The sequence below is a fragment of the Mytilus edulis genome, chromosome 4 (genome assembly GCF_963676685.1).
Source record: "Mytilus edulis chromosome 4, xbMytEdul2.2, whole genome shotgun sequence".
NCBI lineage: Eukaryota > Metazoa > Mollusca > Bivalvia > Mytilida > Mytilidae > Mytilus > Mytilus edulis.
Window position 1 is genome coordinate 6,351,515 of NC_092347.1, and position 23,450 is coordinate 6,374,964.

Genomic DNA, 23,450 nt, shown 5'->3' on the forward strand with positions numbered 1-23,450 from the left:
ATGATGTTAGCCTACAGATTCAGGCCTAATCCATTGGTATGTTTAATAAATCAATGATGTTAGCCTACAGATTCAGGCCTAATCCATTGGTATGTTTAATAAATAAATGATGTTAGCCTACAGATTCAGGCCTAATCCATTGGTATGTTTAATAAATCAATGATGTTAGCCTATAGATTCAGGCCTAATCCATTGGTATGTTTAATAAATCAATGATGTTAGCCTACAGATTCAGGCCTAATCCATTGGTATGTTTAATAAATCAATGATGTTAGCCTATAGATTCAGGCCTAATCCATTGGTATGTTTAATAAATCAATGATGTTAGCCTACAGATTCAGGCCTAATCCATTGGTATGTTTAATAAATCAATGATGCTAGCCTAGGCCTACAGATTCAGGCCTAATCCATTGGTATGTTTAATAAATCAATGATGTTAGCCTATAGATTCAGGCCTAATCCATTGGTATGTTTAATAAATCAATGATGTTAGCCTATAGATTCAGGCCTAATCCATTGGTATGTTTAATAAATCAATGATGTTAGCCTATAGATTCAGGCCTAATCCATTGGTATGTTTAATAAATCAATGATGTTAGCCTACAGATTCAGGCCTAATCCATTGGTATGTTTAATAAATCAATGATGCTAGCCTAGGCCTACAGATTCAGGCCTAATCCATTGGTATGTTTAATAAATCAATGATGTTAGCCTATAGATTCAGGCCTAATCCATTGGTATGTTTAATAAATCAATGATGTTAGCCTATAGATTCAGGCCTAATCCATTGGTATGTTTAATAAATCAATGATGTTAGCCTACAGATTCAGGCCTAATCCATTGGTAGGTTTAATAAATCAATGATGTTAGCCTACAGATTCAGGCCTAATCCATTGGTATGTTAATAAATCAATGATGTTAGCCTATAGATTCAGGCCTAATTCATTGGTATGTTTAATAAATCAATGATGTTAGCCTATAGATTCAGGCCTAATCCATTGGTATGTTTAATAAATCAATGATGTTAGCCTATAGATTCAGGCCTAATCCATTGGTAGGTTTAATAAATAAATGGGTGTATAGAGTTGATAGTGAATGACCAAGAATGATGAATCTTTTAACCATCTGTTTTCATTGTTTTTTAACACTCCACCACTTCCAAATTCTTCTATATACAACTTCTTTGTGTAAATTAAAAGTATAAAGATTAATTGAAAATGTAGAGGTCAACATGGGGTCTTCAACAATAAACAATTGTTCATACAAAAGTCAAGCTCTAATGTTCATCAAAATTTTATTGTAGTTTACTTAGTTTAAAACTTCACATCTAGGACAATTGTAGCGACCAAAGGGATTTTCATATACAGGTATTAAACTTTTCTTGCTGGTTGTATAACCTAAATTGATACGAAATAAATATCAGAATGTATATATGTATCTTGTTCTTTTCATCTCTGTATATTATTGTATTTTTCTTCCAGAACAACCCCAGAAGACCATACTATTAGTGAATGAAGATTAAATATAATACATACATATACAGACAATTTATGTGATTATTGTAAGCCTCTATAAAAATAAAAGTGGCTCTAATATCAGCATAGCAGTCGGGTTTATCACCAAACCTAAAATGTGACTATGCTTCAGTTTACTCATAAAAACAATTATCTGATAATAACTTTAACAACACACGGCATACATTCATTTCATGAAATCTTTTTTTAGGGGAGATTTCGCCCTGAATGTAATGCATTTCCAAAATTAGGGAAATCCCTGTTTTGGCAGCTCTTCAAATGTCTGATGATTTTGTGCATGGTTTCTAAAAATTGTAAAAGTAATGGAAACAAATTATATTACAAAAGACTGTTCAGTTGGAAACAAACAGACTACCCAAGATGCAGAGCAAAAGTTACTTCATTTTGAGAATTTTAACATTTTCTGTCCCTTTGGAAGTTAATCTGGTAATGCACAATATTTTTTTAGTGTTTAAAATGACTTTGTAGCTTGAAAATCTTTTTAACTAGGTAATGTGAAAAAACTTTCATAGATGTGACAAAATATTCAAAAGATCATGATTGCAATCTTTAATAATATAAATTGTGGTTGTGATTATATACATAAAGAATTAAATTGATACATTTGATTTATGCAGATATTTTTTGGAATGTCTAGGATGCATAAAAAAGAGATTATTGTTTAAGGGTAATTATCTAAGATTTGCTTTGTTTATGTTTGTTAATTCTGTGTGATACAATCATTTTTTATTTGAATATTTCATGTAGTTTCTGATATCATGTGCACAATTGTATGTCCATATTTTTATGAAGTTAAAGATTTATAAAATTACAATCAATAAAATAATTTGTAATTATTAAGTGTAATGAACAAGGTGGAAGAAATCACTGTGAATGCATTGTATTTGATTGGAGTACTGTACCAGGTGGTGCAAAGTAACAATAATTCATGCATATTGTTCCCATCATTTTGTTCAAATATGACCATTTTTAAAATTAAAAGGAAATAAATATTTAATCATGAATTTTTCATTCCCACTAAACAGAATTTTGTGTTCATCAGAATGCAATTGTAATTTATTCTAATACGATGCTCATCTTAATTTTTGTAAACAAAAATAATTTTTAATTCACACTTGTGATTTAACTACATGTATTACACTTGCAATTGAACAATGTAAGAAATCTAAATGATTGATGCTGTGAAACTTGGCTTTCAAGAATATTTTGCTTCATCAATACAATATCAAACATGTCTTATAAATTTCCTTAAGAATGAAAACAAAAAAGAGAATTGTTTACTAGAATTGATATAATTAGTTCATTTTATACTCTTTGGTTATTTTAACATTGGAAAATGCAGCATTTTAGTCAAACATATAACACCCCTTTTACAGTCAGTATAATGAAATAGACAAATATATAATGCCAACTCATGTTAAGATGAACATAGATCATGACTTGAAAGTAGTTCCTAATCAGTGCAAAATAATACCAATGAATTGATTTGTTATGAATGAGAAATGTTATGAAATATTAATGCATTTTAATTAGGTTCCTTGCAATCACCATAATCAGTTGATGTGAAAAATTAAACTATAAATGATATATCATTATGAAATTATCATTTTAAAGTATCATTATGGAGTAGTGATGTATAATTGCTTTTTAATTAAAATATGGAATCTTATTTGTACATAATTACATGCGTCTTATTTACTTCTATGTCCAGTTAGTTTTCCAGTATACTTCACAATTTTAGGTTTTACAAAAGAATAACAACAATAAACATCCAACACTTTACAAAAGAGAACAAAATCAATATTGCAAAATAGGTTGTTTTTAGCTTTATGAACATACATGGTAAGCAAAATCATAAGTTGGAGGAGAGTTAACACCTGGGTCAAAATAAAGAACACGTCAGTACCACACAGAATAGAAACCCAAACATCACGAATCACAAACCTCATAAAAAGACTAGGTGAAATTAGATGTGGAAGATGGGTTGATCCTACTGCAATGTGAGCCCTTGTTATGTTACTCAGAATATTATTTGATAGGTCAGTGCCAAGGTTTTATATCATAGAAATTTAGTAGATACCCTTAGCCAATCTTTACCCTAAGATAATTAATACATTCTCCTACAGTATTAAATTTTTCAATGTAAGTTTGAAATGAAAATATGAAATGTATTTCAGAAAGAACAGACAAAACTCTGGATGACAGGAACAATACAGGCATTCAAAATAGGATAATATAACAACAATGTGTCTATTGTACACAGATGCCGCACTCACACTAACATTTTCTATGTTCAGTGGACCGGGAAATTGGGGTCAAAACTCTAATTTGACATTACAATTAGAAAGATCATATCATAAGGAACATGTGTACTAAGTTTCAAGTTGATTGTCAATGAGACAACTATCCACCAAAGTTTGAATGAAGTAATTATAGGCAATCATACACCTTCAACATTGAGAAAACCCCATACTGTAAAGTCAACTATAAAAGCCCTCACATGAAAAATTTGATTTAATCCAATTGAGAAACTTTAGTCTAATTTATAAGAAAACAATTTAAAAAAAAATAAATATGTTAGACATGATCCAACAAACACTGAACTGCAAGCTCCGGACACAGGACAGGCACATTAAGAATGTGGCAGTGTTAAACATGTTTGAAGGCACCAACCCTCCCCTAACCATTGGCCAGAGGTGTAACGGAACAACTACCGTAATGAACAAGCTTTAAAAATCAGTTAAAAAGGGCTCATCACATTAGACCTATAAAAAGCAGAAAAACATGTAACAAACTCACAGACCTGATGTGGCAGTGTCATCTAAGATACAGATGTTCTATTATTGTAAGCTTAGTCTAGATGGCACCATGAAAAACTCTGAAGAAATTGCTTCAATTTTCCTATTAAATACCCTTCTTCACTGTATTACATGTATATACATGTCAAATTAAAATCTGATAATGTCCCATCAAATTTTAAGATTGAGTAGAATTTTACTGATTGCACTTCACATGTTTGGTCTTCTCGCATGACTCGGTCACTCAATAATTCCTGTGTCCTGGTCATGTGATATTCAATTTATTCTACCTTTCCTTTTTGTTAGTACATGATACTAAAATTCATCAAATTTTGAATAATAAGATTTTAAACCGAAAATCTAAAAGTAATACATTTGTGATCTACTTAATAATGGTTACCCCTCTCATTTATAAACAACAGAAACTCTTGCCACAGATATATGTCTTGTCTTTATGTAAATTTGATAGTATATATATAGTAAATGTTGAAATAAAAATGGAAACACTTCAAAATGCCAAACTTTCAAAGTTAGTGAACCATGACAGAGGGTGCATCCCTGGAAGCGAGTTAATTCATTGGTACAACAACTGCATAATAAATATTGAGTTAATGATATAAGTGGTTCCACTTCACATGCTGTAACACAGTTTTTCAACAGGTAAACTATGCAAAAGTTTCCAAGTCAATGAACCAAGACTGAGGTGATCAGAGCCAAAAATATAATCTCCATGGAAATTAGAGTTATTCAAATGTAAGTACAACTCCATACTAACTTTCCATTAGTAGATATCCTTACTTATCAGACTTCAAACATACATACTATGCAAAAGTTTTAGCCAATAAACCATGACATGGGGTGGGGCCAAATATTCTTCTTAGAAATAAAATGTGCCAATGCTATTACAACGTTAACTGCATACCAAATATGAGTGCTTCCCCTTAAATACATCTAATCACAAACTTCAACATATGAACTGCACCATATTTCTGATGGAAAACTAAATGTGTTGATGTTGATACAACTGCATACCAAATATTAATTGTATTACAATTAGTGCATCCCTATAAACTGGCCTACTTGATAACCACAAACTTACATGTAAACTATAAGCCAATAGACCTTAACTGAGGGATGGGGAAAAACAATATCCATGGAATGAGAAGTGCCAATAATAATACAACTGCATATCAAATATCAATGACTTTAATACTATAAGAGATTCCCTTTAAACACATTCTCTAAGTGCCTGTCTAAAGACAGGAGCATGTAATTCAGTGGTTTGTTGTTTTTTGTCTGTAATACTTAATTGTATTTCTTAGATTGTATTGTAAAATAAGCCATTACATTTTCTAGTTTGAGTTATTTCGCATTGTTCATGTTGGGGTCTTTTATAGCAGACTATATGGTATGGATAAGTCTCGCCTCTGTATCTTTGTTATGTTGGGACAAATATGGTTATATTAGTTTGCTACCAATGAAACACGGGAGCAATATTTAGATTGGAAAATTACATTATGAAAGTCAGAATTCCTTCTTTGAACCCTTGTGTTTGACTCTTCAACTGATTGACTGAGCTAAAGAAATATCGCCCAACTAACTATGGCTAACTTAACTATTTTAGGGATGCTGTATTGTTACACTTTCCACGTTAAAAGTCATCTTAATATTATCACTCTGCATTCCTGTCCAAATATCACCAAGATTTACTCTTGCAAACATGGATGCCAAATGAAAAAGTAAAGCAGGATCTCACTGAAAAGTAAGAAGCCACCTTTGGGAATTTAACCTGGGACCTATGTGAAGTCCAATTTTTCCCAGACTGTGCAAAAGAGGTTCTTCTCTCCTAACCTACAAGGGGCCTCAGTGGCAGAGTTGTGTAAGTAGTCAAACTAGTGTATCACTAGCCTGTTGATACTGAGTTCAAATCCTGCATGTTTCAGGTGAGTTTGACTTTAATCTTAGTTAAATCAAATCCTGCATGGGGCAGGTGAGGTTGACTTCAATCTTAGTTGAGTTCAAATCCTGCATGTTTCAGGTGAGTTTGACTTTAATCTTAGTTGAGTTCAAATCCTGCATGTTTCAGGTGAGTTTGACTTTAATCTTAGTTGAGTTCAAATCCTGCATGTTTCAGGTGAGTTTGACTTTAATCTTAGTTGAGTTCAAATCCTGCATGTTTCAGGTGAGTTTGACTTCAATCTTAGTTGAGTTCAAATCCTGCATGTTTCAGGTGAGTTTGACTTCAATCTTAGTTGACTAGGATTGTCAGTTTACCTACTCTCCCGCCACTCAGTCTTCCTCCACCAATAAAAAATGACTGTCCAAAATGGACAATAGTGCTGAAAGAGGCTTTAAACACAAACCAAACATGACCAATTATGGCAAAGCATTGCCTACTCAAGGGAAGTAATCCTATTACTATAAAATTGATAATTTAAAAATAAAATAAAGGAAAATATTTTAAACAAGAATGTGTCCATAGTACACAAATGCCCCACCTGCACCATTATTTTCTATGTTTAGTTGAACCAATAAAAAATGACTGTCCAAAATGGACAATAGTGCTGAAAGAGGCTTTAAACACAAACCAAACATGACCAATTATGGCAAAGCATTGCCTACTCAAGGGAAGTAATCCTATTACTATAAAATTGATAATTTAAAAATAAAATAAAGGAAAATATTTTAAACAAAAATGTGTCCATAGTACACAAATGCCCCACCTGCACCATTATTTTCTTTGTTCAGTGGACTGTATATTTGGGGTCAAAACTCCAATTTGGAGTTAAAAATTATAAATATCATATCAAAGGAAACATGTGTGCTTAGTTTCAAGTTGATTGGATTTCAACTTCATTAAAAACTACCTTGATCAAAGGCAAAAAAGCGAAACTGGCGGACGCACAGACAGACAAACATAATGCCCCAAAGTAGGGCATTAAAAACCTGTAAAGGATCAAACTTTTTCTATACCATAACTATACTGAAAACAAGCGTCCTATACCATAAAACATTCTTTTTTAAAGAAGGAAAAGGCATAATATAGCAAAAATAAATCTTTAATACATGTATAATATACATATAAATTGGTTTCACTTACAACAAGTCTTGTACAAACCTAAATAAATTAAGTCTTTGGATTTTACAGAACTAGTAAAAAGAGGTCTGTGTGTTTTGAATCAAAATTACAAATTCTCTGTAGTGAACATTCATCATTCTACAATTACAATAAGTATGTATATAATCAACATTAGATTTAAATGTTAAAAAAAGACTACAGACTACAGTTAAATTAAATATTGATTTATATCACAAGGTTTGACTCTATTATTAGACAAATAGCTTGCAGTCATTACATTTTTTCATATGTATCAATATGTCCACATGTCTGACATTTTTTACTGTACATATCTTCTTCTTCATCATATGTTTCCTCCCCATACTCATGCTGGTGTGGTCCTCTGTCCTTTCTTGCTAAACTTCCTCTCACAGCTAATCTTAATTCTAAATTAAAAAGAAGAAAAAAAATCAATACCTTATAACACTTGACCAACAATCAATATGTTAAATAAACTGTTGACACAGATATGTCTTGCATTTATGCAATTTTAATGGTACAGTGTAACCTGTGTAATCCAACAAACTGGGGGACCAAAAAAATGTCCTATTAAGCAGGGTGTCGGAATATTCAGGTTTTATCTGCAAGGATAGGCATATTTTGGGACCATGAAAATGTGTCGGTTAAAGCAGGATGTTGGAATACTCAGGTGTCAGATTAGGCAGGTCACACTGTAAAATGCAAATGTTAAATTCAAACCTGCAATACTTAAGTATTTACTGTCGCTCTTATATAGTTAGTGCAACAATTCTTGCTATATAGCTAGTAGTCATACAGAAAGACTTCAAACATAACCACTGTACTGATAATTGACAATAATTTATACAAAATCTACATTACAGTTGATAGTAGTATGTTTAGAATGCACTAGTTTCGATGAATACAAGTGGTACAAACCAGTATACTACCCAGAACCATTGTTTGTCAAATTGTTATTCAGTGGATGTAGGATCTTGCTAATAATCAAACAAGGTGTCCATTTTCACTGAACTAGTACACATTTTTGTTTAGGGGCCAGCTGAAGCCTGCCCCTGGGTGTGGGATTTTCTGGCTGTGTTGCAGACCCATTGGTGGCCTTCAGCTGTTTTTTGCTCTTTTGGCAATTCGTTGTCTCTTTGACTCATTCTCAATTTAATTCATAGTAATGGATCATTACCTTTGACTTTCTTGTCAAATTTTTTTCGCTTTGTTTTTTCTTTATTGTCTTCCCTTTTATCTCTTTCTTCCTCTATCTTCTCTTCTGTTTCCCAAATCTCCATCGCTCTTTTATATACCTTTTAAAAAATAATGGAAAAATAAATTTACTGATTAAGGTAGATAGGGTGTCTTCCTCCATCTTGGATTTTGAAATACTAGAAAACAAGGTCTAGATCTTTGATGAAATGTGCAAATTTTTATAGTAGTAGGTAATTCATGTGTAAGAATTTTCATAATAATATAGAAAATGCTATGTTTGATCATATTTATGATTGTATTTTACAAAAAAAAGAATTCTTTTGTTTGATTCATTTTTTTCCAACTTTGTCAAATAAGGGGAGGCAACTCAAATGCAAGGGCAGATAATTCAGATAGTGTTACTTTTACAATAGAATGTGTTAGGAATTTACCCATTTTTACATATAGCAAGAAAACGAGTCCGGTGACCCCATTTTTTCTTTTTCTTATCTGAAAGCATAATATTGGAGCTATCTTCTCATATTTTATCTCAAAATTCTATGGTGTGGTTTGCGTTTTATGGCGGAAAATTGGGTTTTCCATGCATAATCTATACATAATCTTGACAGTTTTGCACAACCTGTAGTGTGAAAATAAGTCCGGTGACCCATTCTTTTTATTAATGTTTTTAAACAAGCGGGATATGAACTACATTTTGGCAAATTATTAAAAGATTCTATGGATTATAATTTAGACACCCCATCTACCTTAAAATAAACTAAACAAAATTTTCATGTCCATCACTTTAAAACATTTGACAAAGAGCTACAGTACAAATTTCGCAAAGGCTTCCCAAACTCCAAACACCAAGTTTTTTCTTGGCTACAACAGGAATAACTCTATAGCTGCACCAACTCGTCATTGCATAAAATTCATTTACGCACATTGAATGAAAACTTGTGTGTTGTATTTAGGACAGTGATCTTTAAATATTTTTAAAACAATTAATTGCCGTGGGAAGAAGATACACATCTCAGTGATCAACAGTGCGTGGTTGAACTTTGAACTTGATTTCGCTCACAATAGTAAATGCTAAAAATAGTAACATCAAATTTATCCACAAAATTTTTATTTGGCGGGAAATATTATCACGTAACAGTAAACTCTGGTGACCTTTCTGGATGACTGTGGGAAAATTCATTCAGGGTTTAAATTTGCTTTGTAATGATTGACATTTGTGTGCGTTAAGATTGAGGCTCTAGAAGGTCCTTTTACAATTGATTAACCGGAATCTAAATTATAATCCTTTTCTGAATAAACAAACACCAGCCTTTTATTTTTACGTTTCTCAGTGAACACAGAACGTAAATGTGGACATAATTTATACGTCCATGGTCAACAATATACATTAATGGTAGATGAAAACACGATGCATGTCGTTCAGTTCCTGTTGGGCGTTGGTAGAGATCCTTTGTGAAAATGTTCAGATTGTTAAAATCCAATCCATATTTTTTTTCACATATTTCTTTTACAATATAATTTCATTTTAATTTTCTATTGTGATTGTTGAAATACTTTTTTTTTAATTTCGCCAAGGACTTTCAACGAGCAGTAAACTACGGATTGCACCCATCCAATTTTATTTTAAATAATAAAGAAGGATCAATAACAGATTATAACAGAGATAAACAACACATGATTTTTTTTCTTCATATAATTAATTAGGTTGTGATTATTGTGTTTTGCCTGGGCGGGGAATGTCTCTCAAATGTCTTTCAAATGACAATGACATGGGGCAAAAACATACAAGAATAATTATCTATTTTGAATGATGATGTCCCATTTTTATCTGTCAAAGAAAGGACATTTTAATACCGTGTTCTAAAGCACACAGGTGCAATCAAGATCAATTAAATGTACATAGGTAATAAATCTGGCTAATCCGATTATGTTGTCACGCGTTATTAATTTTTCAGTACATCCGATGGGCAATTAACTAATTAACAGCCACGTCGTGTTGGGAGAGAATCTTTGGAGGAAATTGGGAGTATAATCCATGATTCATAGTGTAACACCGCTGCACTCCGAAATCGGTGATTAGAATTCACGATTACAAACTCTCTGGGCGTACTGTATGGACAGACCTTATATATTTTAAAATTTAGATAATAAAATTATTTTAACAAAAGTTAAATTTTAGATTTTGACACCACAGCATTTAATGAATAGAGTTACTCTAAATTATAACAAGAGGCTGTCACAACGACAGCAAACCGGATTTATTAACATTTATTTGTGTCCTGGCAATATCACAAGAACCATTACTGATGAATGGTGAAAGTGAAAATCGTCACTATCAAATTTGACCTCCATTTTGTCATCAGTATCAACATATTAAAATTTGAAAAGCTTAGATTGAATGGTTCATGAGTAAATGCAACAACCTGAATGGAAACGCCATTTTACGATCTTTCCAGAACCATAACTCCTGAACGGTAAAAGTCAAAATCATCATTATTGAACTTGACCTCTATTTTGTCATCAGTAACAACATATTAAAATTTCAAAAGCTTTGGTTGAATGGTTCATGAGAAAATGCACGGACATGACGGAAAAAACCATTTTTCAATCTTTCAAGAACCATAACTCCTGAACGGTAAAAGTCAAAATCATCATTATTGAACTTGACCTCCATTTTGTCATCAGTAACAGCATATTAAAATTTCGGAAGCTTTGGTAGAACAGTTCATGCATAAATGCACGGACACGACTGGAAACTCCAGTTTTCAATCTTTCAAGAACCATAACTCCTGAACGGTAAAAGTCAAATTCGTCATTATTGAACTTGACCTCCATTCTTTCATTAGTAACAACATATTAAAATTTGGGAAGCTTTGGTAGAACAGTTCATGCGTAAATGCACAGACAACTCCATTTTTCAATCTTTCAAGAACCATAACTCCTGAACGGTAAAAGTCAAAATCGCCATTATTGAACTTGACCTTCGTATAGTTGTCAGGAATAACGTATTAAAATTTTAAAAGCTTTGGTTGAACGGTTCATGAGTTAATGCACGGACAACATTTGATTGCCGCCCGCCCGCCGTACATCCCCAAATCAATAACCGACATTTTTGTCACAAAAATCCGGTTAAAAATAAAATTTTAGCTGTTTTTTCTTTCCACAATCAACCTAATGAGATATGAGTTAAAAGCCTTCTTGTGGCAAGTTGGATCCCAATCAGATTTTTTTGAGCCGTAAGTTATAGACATTGTTTGTTTTGCTACTACTGTATGTCTTACCTGAGGTTCGTAAAAGAGTTTCATTTCTCCCCAAGACTTGTGATGTGGATTCTTCCTGGAAATGAATTTCAATGGAGGATCTCGAACATCAAAATCAGCATCTCTTAATAAATACTTGGTCCTAGCATCTGTTTTGGTAATTAAATTGTGTTTATCTTCATTTTCTCTGTCAAAAAATAATAATCTTTAGACATAACTTAAATTGTATCTTATATAAATGATATCCATTGTTATATAAATGGTAAGAGAACAATTTTTTATTACATTTGTAAAAGTACAAGAATAGGTTTTCCTACAAAACTTTGTTCTCATTCTGCATATACATACTACATCATAAACTGACCAACGAGAAAATCGGATATAAAAGTTGTATGCATACCCCCATTTATAAACAATATATAAATATAAACAAAACAGATGTTGACAACAAATAAAATCTTAATTACATACATGTATACTTTTGAAAGCCTTAGCAGTGGCGTATCCAGATGGGGAGGGGGTTGGTTCCGGGGGTTGGACAATCAATGCCTTTGAATGGAGACATATGGTTAGAATCATAACTTTATCCTGGGTTGGGAACGTCCCTTTTTAAAATGGATGGATCCACCTCTGCTTAGAAACGTTTTTTTCATCCAATGTAGGTTAACAAAGCTTTGATTTATCATTTTGCATGTTCATACTTATAGGTTAGGTACTATTTGATTACGAAACAAGAATGTGTCCCCAGTACACGAATGCCCCACTCGCACTATCATTTTCTATGTTCAGTAGACCGTGAAATTAGGGTAAACCCTCTAATTTGGCATTAAAATTAAAAAGATCATATCATAGGGAACATGTATACTAAGTTTGAAGTCGATTGGACTTCAACTTCACCAAAAACTACCTTGACCAAAAACTTTAACCTGAAGCGGGACAGACGGACAAACGAACAGAAGGACGAACAGAAGGACAAACGAACGGATGGACGGAGGGACGAACGGACGCACAGACCAGAAAACATAATGCCCCTCTACTATCGTAGGTGGGGCATAAAAAGGATGTCTGGTTGAAACAAATAGAAATGATAAAAGGAACACAAACCATCACATACATGATCACAATATGTTTTAACAAGAGGCTGTCACAACGACAGCAAACCGGATTTATTAACATTTATTTCTGTCCTGGCAATATCACAAGAACCATAACTGATGAACGGTGAAAGTGAAAATTGTCAATATCAAATTTGACCTGCATTTTGTCATCAGTATCAACATATTAAAATTTGAAAGAGCTTAGGTTGAATGGTTCATGACTAAATGCAACAACATGAATGGAAACACCATTTTTTTTATCTTTTCAGAACCATATCTTCTGAACGGTAAAAGTCAAAATCGACATTATTGAACTTGACCTCCATTTTGTCGTCAGTAACAACATATTAAAATTTGAAAAGCTTTGGTTGAACAGTTCATGAGTTAATGCACGGACACGACTGGAAACGCCATTTTTCAATCTTTCAAGAACCATAACTCCTGAACGGTAAAAGTCAAAATCGTCATTCTTGAACTTGACCTCCATTTTGTCATTAGTAACAACATATTAAAATTTGGGAAGCTTTGATTGAACAGTTCATGTGTAAATGCACGGACATGACTGGAAATGCCATTTTTCAATCTTTCAAGAACCATAACTCCTGAACGGTAAAAGTCAAAATCGTCATTCATGATCTTGACCTCCATTTTTTTCATTAGTAACAACATATTAAAATTTGGGAAGCTTTGGTTGAACAGTTCATGCGTAAATGCATGGACACAACTGGAAATGCCATTTTTCAATCTTTCAAGAACCATAACTCCTGAACGGTATAAGTCAAAATCGTCATTTTTGAACTTGACCTTCATTTTGTTGTCAGTAACAACATTTAAAAATTTGGGAAGCTTTGATTGAACGGTTCATGAGTAAATGCACGGACAACATTTGGTTGCCGCCCGCCCGACGTACATCCCCAAATCAATAACCAACATTTTTCTCACAAAAATTGTTAAAATGCAAAACTAACATTTGATGAAAAGACAACTTAGGAATACACACCTACATACATCACAAATATCTACATCATAATTAGTTTTCAAGTACGACTCCTGCATTTCTTTTCCACAATCATCACAAAATATTTTATTTTCCGTAATAATAGGGCCTGAAAAAAAAAATGTGATGTTCATAGAAAAATTTAAATAAATATATTATTTGCCAACTGGATTCTAAAAATACTGAATTCAAAGACAATTTCAAATAAATTAAGAATGTGTTCATGGGACACAGATGATGCCCTCACTTGTATATAAGTTATTAAAGGGCATAACTTAAAGGGGCACTAGCTACGAGATATATAAAAAATCATAAGTATGATTTTTTTTTATAAATAAGTATGATTTTTTTTGTTCAATCATTAATAAAAGTGAAATAGTGCAATAATGCTTTGCTTTTATCAGCAAAAATGGTTCAATTTTGTCAAATTAAGCTAATAAACATTGATAATGAGAATAATTCGACCGCATTAAATCCGTATTCATGTTAACTCTAATTTAACCCCATAGAAAGAGACATTATAACGCATGCATTGTCCGTGTACGGGTATTTAAAGGAAAAAAATGTCAACATTGAAAGTGAAACAAAGGTAAATAATATGATTAACTGATTTGATCCACACAAAATTATTCTTTTAAAGGTAAAAACCACTATAAACATTAATTTTTAATCTATAATACAAAATTTAACAGACCTATTAGAACTCGATAGTTAATTAGATGGCGTCTTGGCGAAAATTCACACGAAACAAAGCTACATCTTATTGAGATCCTGTCCTGTAAATTGTTTATTTTATACTTTTGATAGTTTGGAAAAAAGTTTTACAATGATATAAATCAAATATGAGAATTTGAGTCAAATCAGTCAACATAAATTTGGCAGCTAGTGCCCCTTTAAAGTGGTATGGGAGTCTAAACTAAAAATGATAAAATTTGTTCATACTTCGCCAAAACGTAGTTTCTATTGATATATGTTGAAAAATATAATAAAAATGATAGGTCACTGCACATTTTTTCAAGCTACAGGACGTGACAAAATGACACATTTTGTATGGTTTATACAGGAAAAAACACCATTTTGGGATTAAAAACTAAACAAAATGATAGAATTGTTAAATACTTAAGCAAAAGATAGCTTTCAAACAATGCTTTGAAAATATCAAAAGAAAAGATAGGGTCACCGTGTATTTACCGGCTAAAATTTAAAATAGGAAAAATCCATGTAGAATCCTTTAGAAAATGCAGTTTTAGAGTTACCTCCCCTTAAAATGCCAATTTTTTTTTTTTTTTATAAACAACAAAAAATAATCAATATTTGCAAAAGTATTAATATTTATAAGTTGTATTCTTATAAATTGGTTCTTTTCAATGAAAATTCACATTTAATATCTGCATTCCTGCATCAAATTTTGCTAACTTGATAGAAAATCTGGACCTTTGTTTCCAGTTTTTTTTACAATCCAAGATGGAGGAAGACACCCATACCACCTTAAGAACAGTAAAAGTGATGCTTACAAACTTCCAACTTGATAGGTCTGTGTTTTGTGGTAATAAGCACTGTGTTTTTCATAACATTTGTTTAAGGAAAAATGCAGTTAGAGAACAGAAATTTTGAGAACTATGTTCAGAGGTAACACTTAACTGCTGTAGTGGGATATTTGGTTTGTTTTAAAGGTAGACATTAAATTTTATTGGTATTCAAACTTGTACAATTCTATAGTTTATAGAATCCTTTTTTGTCGAGCCTGCAACTTTTGTTGCAGAAAGCTCGACATAGGGATAGTGATCCGGCGGCGGCGGTGTTAGCTAACTTCTTAAAAGCTTTGTATTTTAGAAGGTGGAAGACCTGGATGCTTCATACTTTGTATATAGATGCCTCATGTTACGAAGTTTCCGTCAGTCACATGTCCAATGTCCTTGAACTCATTTTCATGGTTCAGTGACCACTTGAAAAAAAAGTTCAGATTTTTTGTAATGTTGAATTCTCTCTTATTATAAGTAATAGGATAACTATATTTGATATGTGCGTACCTTGAAAGGTCCTCATGTCTGTCAGACAGTTTTCACTTGACCTCGACCTCATTTCATGGATCAGTGAACAAGGTTAAGTTTTGGTGGTCAAGTCCATATCTCAGATACTACAAGCAATAGGGCTAGTATATTCGGTGTATGGAAGGACTGTAAGGTGTACATGTCCAACTGGCAGGTGTCATCTGACCTTGACCTCATTTTCATGGTTCAGTGGTTATAGTTAAATTTTTGTGTTTTGGTCTGTTTTTCTCATACTATAATATGCAATAGGTCTACTATATTTGTTGTATGGAATGATTGTAAGGTGTACCTATCTAGCGGGCAGATGTCATGTGACCTTGACCTTATTTTCATGGTTCAGTGGTCAAAGTTAAGTTTTTGAGTTTTTGGTCTTTTTATCTAATACTATATGCCATAGGTCATCTATATTTGGTGTATGGAAATATCTTATGATCTTTATGTCAGTCGCGCAGGTTTTATTTGACCGTGACCTCATTTTCACGGTTCATTGCACAGTGTTAAGTTTTTGTGTTTTGGTCTATTTTTCTTAAACTATAAGTAATAGGTCAACTATATATGTTGTATAGAAGCATTGTTAGTTGTACATGTCTGCCTGGCATGGTTCATCTGACCTTGACCTCATTTTCAAGGTTCATTGGTCTTTGTTTAGTTATCTTGGTTAATGTTAAGTTTATGTGACAGTTGTATTAAAGCTTAGCTTTATACTTAGGACTATCAACATAATATCAATGGTTAGTATAGAAGGCGAGACATTTCAGCGTGTGCACTCTTGTGTTAGTATAAAATTTGTTAGTGTATTTTTATAGATACTTTCACCTACCAGGAGTATGCTTTATAGGAATATTAGCCATTAATTTGTCACCTACATGTACCAGGCGCATGCTTTATTGGAGTGTTTGCCATTAGCTTATCACCTATCAGGAGCATGTTTTATAGGAGTGTTTGCCATTAATTTGTCACCTACCAGGAGCATGTTTTATTGGAGTGTTTGCCATTAATTTGTCACCTACCAGGAGCATGCTTTATTGGAGTGTTTGCCATTAATTTGTCACCTACCAGGAGCATGTTTTATAGGAATGTTTGCCATTAGCTTATCACCTACCAGAAGCATGTTTTATAGGAATGTTTGCCATTAATTTGTCACCTACCAGGAGCATGCTTTATAGGAATGTTTGCCATTAATTTGTCACCTAACAGGAGCATGCTTTATTGGAATGTTTGCCATTAATTTGTCACCTACCAGGAGCATGTTTTATTGGAATGTTTGCCATTAATTTATCTTCTTCATCATCTTCCTCAAGGTAAAATCCTGCACCAGTGTCAATCACTTTAGCTGGACCTTTCACTTTTTGCCTACAAAAGCACATATTTTTATAGTTAAGTGAATTTAACAAATACTTATCAATAAGTTCATATCATCATTTTCATGAGGTTCAATATACATATATTAACAATGATAAATATGATAACATCTGAGCATATTTATAAACATTTTATGTCCTGTTGTCTGTTTAGAGTAATAAGCTGTTGTCTTGGAGGTTTATCATCCCTGATTTAATAAGAAATTTGGAAATATATAGAAGTGGTGTACCTTCCATGATGTGTTATTTAAAAGTTGCCGTTTATAGCTTGCCATTTGATGTGAGCCAAGGCTCCATGTTGAAGGCTGTACTTTGACCTATAATTGTTTACTTTTACACATTGTGACTTGAATGGAGAGTTGTCTCATTGGCACTCATACCACAACTTCTTATATCTTCATAGATGTAATTACCCCACATCATTTTTATCTTTAGCATAAGGTTTTTTCATCAGTCTGGCTTGTCTAAGAAGTAAAGCTTTTTGTCTGTTCCTTTCTATCATAGCCTTCTGTGATGGGGCAAGCTTCTTTTCTTCCATTTCATTCTCCATTTTGTTCTCTAAAATGCAAGAAGAAAATCACAGATTGCTTTAACATGAACAGAATGATTTAATATGGAATTGGAGAACAATATGAAAGTATATCCTGAGTACAATAACCATTATTCTCAAGACATACTTGAATAACCTTATGAAGGGTATCAGAATAATAACAACTCAGTATATAATATTTGCATGCACAGTTAATAATTTTGAATCAAGGTTGTTTTTCCGGGGTTATAGGGTATCATACTTACAAACTTTCAATCATTGAGGACATACATGTACATGTTTCACTTAATCATAATCTTCATGATCTGAGTGAGTATCATTTTTTTTATAATAAAAAATTGGTTATTTCCCTTAGATATTATTTTTTTGGGTTTTGCTGGTTATTTTAACCTCCTTTGAAATGCTGGAATCGATGGGCGACTGTGAAAACTGTCCAAATATGAGAAAATAAAGGTTGCAGCCTTGCAGGTAATTTCTTTTGAAGATGAACTTACATAAATGAAGAAAAAGAATCAAAGAGCTGATAGCTCTGAAGTGGAAGAAGGTGAATAAAAGGTAACTTGAATTACCATAAAATCAGCCCCACTTACCCAGGCTGCTTTGTTCCATTATCTTTAAAATGTATTTTTTTTTCTTCAAACAAGAAAAGGTCATAAGTACATGGATTTCCCATCCGTACAATCATTTTCTATGTTCAGTTGACTATGAAAATTAGGTAAAATCTTTAATTTGGCAGTAATTAAGAAGATCATATCAAGAGGAACACATGTGTACTAAGTTTCAAGTTGATTCGATTTCAACTTCATCAAAAACTACCTCGACCATAAACTTTATAACCAGAAGCAGGACGGACGGACAGACTAGAAAACATAATGCCCATAAATGGAGCATTAAAATAGCAAGACTTGTTACATACCTGCCAACTTTTGAAAGTTCCCATATGGGTTTTTACTGCACAACAACAATTTTAAAGGTTACAATTTTTAGCGACGTATTTTGCAAGATCTGGATTGTCTAGAAAAAGTGTCATATTTGTATGATGAACTTGCATGCCTTTTCCTTAAGTCTGGTTGCATGATTCTAGTTATATATTAAATCGGAAGAAAAAATATACATGAAGCTAGCAGACAAGGGTTTATTTTCCAAATTAAGAATATTAGATGCTTGTTGAAATTTCCAATTTTGAATTATGCAGATGGACCTTTAACAGGTTGGGAACAACACTCCAAATGAGGGTAACCTAACTGGAAGATCATCACAACCCACTGTAAAAAATGAGCACAAAAAAAGTCATTTATATTCATATTATTTGATGAAACTTTTCCCCAAGAACTATGCATCTATTAAGCACTGAATGGTCAAAACATCATGTTTTTTTATTGACATAAATTTTGTCGTAAATGTAACCAAATGATGTAGAAATTGTGTTTTTTCTTCAAATTTCCATCAAATTGTAATGTTTATAGTTCCCTTATTGCCTCTCTATAAAATAATAAGAAGAATCTGTTTCTTGTTTTGTTTTGTTTTGTTTTTGACAAATGATTGTTCACTGCTTGCAAATGAATCATTATATTTATATATCTTATCTGTATATATTTTTGTTCATGTCTCCATCTCCTTATCATTTGTAAATGTATAGACAAATAAGAAAGAAATAAGCTCCACATGTATATTTGCAACATCGTAAATTAATTAAAAAAAATAGCATACACTAACACTAGTACTGCATGGATTTTAAGCATTATGAAAGTCATATTTGTAGAAAGCTTATTAAAAAAGACTTAAAAACAGTGTAAAATGTCTTGCTATTTCTTAGCTTACACAATAAAATCTAATATGTACTAACATTTACAAATTTAAATTTCAAGATTTTACTGGGAATTAATCTAACTACTAGACCTTTTATTAGTCTAGTTGCACATATTGTATGTTGACTTTAAATCAGTTGTCAACAAATTTATTATATAAACTTCAATTTAATCCTTGAAAGGAGGTCTAGATTGCTAAAATAATTTATAAATTTTAATTTTTTTATTTGTCCAAAATCATTTAAATTCATTTAAGGTAGATGGGGTGTCTAAATTATAATCCATAGAATCTTTTAATAATTTGCCAAAATGTAGTTCATATCCTGCTTGTTTAAAAACATTAATAAAAAGAATGGGTCACCGGACTTATTTTCCCGCTACAGGTTGTTCAAAATTGACAAGATTTTGTATAGATTATGCATGGAAAACCCATTTTTCCGCCATAAAACGCAAACCACACCATAGAATTTTGAGATAAAATATGAGAAGATAGCTTCAATATTATGCTTTCAGATAAGAAAAAGAAAAAATGGGGTCACCGGACTCGTTTTCTTGCTACATGTAAAAATGGGTAAATTCCTAACACATTCTATTGTAAAAGTAACACTATCTGGATTATCTGCCCTTGCATTTGTGTTACCTCCCCTTATTTGACAAAGTTGGAAAAAAATGAATCAAACAAAAGAATTCTTATTTTTGTAAAATACAATCATAAATATGATCAAACATGGCATTTTCTATATTATAATGAAAATTCTTACACATGAATTACCTACTACTATAAAAATTTGCACATTTCATCAAAGATCTAGACCTTGTTTTCTAGTATTTCAAAATCCAAGATGGAGGAAGACACCCTATCTACCTTAATCAACATCCTTTTATGATTATTTGATTAAAATATTAATCATTTATAGTCTTTTTACAATTTACATTTTTAAAAGCAAAATAAGTGAAAACAGGATAAAACAAAGGGAAGTAACAAAAAAGTATTTCAATATTCCCAATACACATCGTTTTGATAACGCAACGGCAGTTAGCCGGAGGTAAACATCGTTGATTACCAGTATGTTTGACACCCAAGCTGTCAAGTGAAGCCATATAATTATACATCTTCTTTGATGTTCAGGTAAAATTTAACACAGGTGTCAATTACACCCGTACAGTAGTAAGAAATGATCAAATATGGCGTCTGAAAAATTTCATACACGGGAGTTTTTTCTCCTTAACGGAAGGTTCACATGTATGTTACGAAGGGCATCTAATTCACATGACAAAGGAAAACCATGAATAAAGACAACACTTTATATATCCTTTTATTTATATAAAAACAAAATCTTCTTGTATGCAGGATTGCAAATTCGTAACTTCAAGGGCGAACTTCTAAACAGGGCGAGTTGTCCCGATACCAAATTCACGCATGCGTAATACAAATATCTACAGTTAAAACATCCTGTTACAAGTAAACAAATAACGTTCATGTGGATGAGATGAAATCTAATAATTTACATAAATAAAAGGGTCATATTTACGATAGTGATTGTTTTACAATCATAATTTACAAATTAAATGATTCAGATGCCTAATCATGTGTAAAAATCGGTGTCAGGAATCTAAGTTGTTTTGAAATTGTAATACACGAAATGAATGCGGCATACGGAGACTCAATGCAAATGGTCGGCCCCTTAAGTCTTCAGAAGACTTGACGTCTTCTTCCACTAAAAAGGAACAAATTGAGGCCTGATTTTTATATGGATCTAAGGGCTTAAAGGCCCTCAGTCAGCTCCAGAAGCACCAAAGCAGTGCATCCATTTTGGAAGGGCAAATAACTATATCCACTTTTAGATATTAGACAAACTCTGACATGGCCCATGCTTGTCTGACAAAACAGCCTTTAACCCTACCACATACTGTATGTATACATGTGCCTTTCCAATAGAAGGTGAAGTTAACAGGGGTGAATCCAGCCTGCAGAAAATGGCAATATACAAACACATGATTGAGTTAAGTCTATCTATTTACATGAAATATATTTGATAGAGTCTACTCAGTTACATAGCCATAGGCCAGTTCCCGGATACGGTTTTTAGACAAATATGTTATGTGACTTCCATCACCACGTGACAAAAATGTATGCATAAAAATTTCCAACACATGTTGAGCTAACGGTTGAAAAAAGTTTTTTTTTATACTGCACAAAATATTTGGATTAAAAAATCTATAAGGATGGTCACCCTCCCTCAGTCATACAGCAAACACGATTATGTACTTACGGAACATTAATTATTTCTATACTACCCTACAGAATGACGATTATGAAAGTGCTGGAAACTTTTAATAAAGCAGGGATACAGGCGCGCCTTCTATGTGGTAAATGACGTCATAAAGCCGTGCCAAATTGACGATCTTTTCTGATGAAAGACATGATTCCAGAAATGACCTATAGGTTAAACTCATCTATTGTTTGCAGATGTCTAAATTTGTCCAAGGCAATATATCAATAACTCACAACATTTATTACATGAGGGAAGCTCTCAAAGGTCTTTCCCAATTTACTTTATTTGGGAACCTTCTGCAGGAATATGGTTATTTTCTTATACTGTTAAAACATGCTCAATTTAACACTTACCGGGGCTCTTTTCTTCAGTCATTATAAGTTATGTTTGTTGAATGTTGTTAAAAACCTGTATTCAAATCTTTTCGCCAGGATTACAATTTTATTATATTATATTATATTATCAACACCTATAACTGTTTGGAAAATTAGCTACATTTAAAACAGTGATTGTTGAAAACAAATTTTCTTAGAGGGACTGTGTTTTCTAGGGGAGTGAAACGAAATCAACGCTTACTTGTGTGTCCCTAACTCTGTTGCAAACTTCCCTCCTTCTTTGGACCACACGCATGTCGTAAAACAATATGTAGAGATTGTTGCATATAATTTCAGTAAATATTTGTTTTTGTTGGTGTTATCATATGTAATTGGGGACAGGACATTTTTTTTGTTGCCCTCCCCCTTTTTCCCCCAAATCCGTTATATTTTTGTTTTCCATTAATTTCAGTTATTTTTGTGTTTTACAGTATGATATGAACACAAATATACTAGAAATAACTTGAATTTGTTATTTGCTATCAATTCCAGGTTTACTATCCACAGTGGTCACTGAAGTTTTTTTCTGTGTGGGGTTGAAATTTTGTCATAGATTCAAAGTGAGAGGATCAATTTTTTCTCTAATGAAACTTGACATTTGTGAAAATCAAAATAAAAATGAATCTTTAAGTATATCCTAGTATATGTCAAGTTTGTCAATGGTAAGTTTTTTTGCATGTTTACACTTGTTATGTTTAATACAGGGAGGATCACATTTTTTCTTAAATTTAATGGCGGGGGTGGGGAATAAAATGAAAAGTAGTGAAATATTATGAGGGGATTCAAGAAAATTCTATATGTTTGATTTCAAAATCACAAGCGTTTCCCCTCCCATGTAAAAAATGACAAGTCCCTAATACTAAATCTTTTGATTTGTTTTTAATAAACTGCATGTGATCATTGACAGGAATGATAGAATACATTGTCAACACCTCTTTCCAATTCTAAAGACTTATTTTACTAACTAAATATAACGAAGGTCTGCGTGAAATTCTTGAAAAAAAATTTAAAAAATGCATGCCTACGAAAGCTTGGACTTAGCCAGGATT

General features: G+C 32.4%; 2 protein-coding genes across 2 annotated transcripts in view; one reads left to right on the top strand and one right to left on the bottom strand.

The window, feature by feature from the left end:
• The window catches only part of LOC139518821 (uncharacterized), a 33,678-nt gene extending 30,474 nt beyond the window's left edge, over positions 1 to 3,204 (top strand). Inside the window, exon 15 of the mRNA XM_071310416.1 lies at positions 1,482 to 3,204. Coding sequence (XP_071166517.1) covers positions 1,482 to 1,508 — 27 coding nt within the window. The 3' untranslated portion in view covers positions 1,509 to 3,204. The remainder of the gene's footprint in view (positions 1 to 1,481) is intronic.
• A 4,172-nt stretch (positions 3,205 to 7,376) lies between these two features.
• On the bottom strand, positions 7,377 to 22,578 carry LOC139518823 (DNA repair protein complementing XP-A cells homolog). Its single transcript, XM_071310419.1, has 7 exons — positions 22,381 to 22,578; positions 17,807 to 17,951; positions 17,273 to 17,385; positions 13,985 to 14,090; positions 11,909 to 12,074; positions 8,608 to 8,725; positions 7,377 to 7,837 (listed from the first exon to the last, which is right to left on the bottom strand). Exons 1-7 carry the CDS (start codon positions 22,400 to 22,402, stop codon positions 7,686 to 7,688), a joined length of 822 nt encoding a protein of 273 aa, XP_071166520.1. The 5' UTR covers positions 22,403 to 22,578; the 3' UTR covers positions 7,377 to 7,685.
• Positions 22,579 to 23,450: the final 872 nt, after the last annotated feature.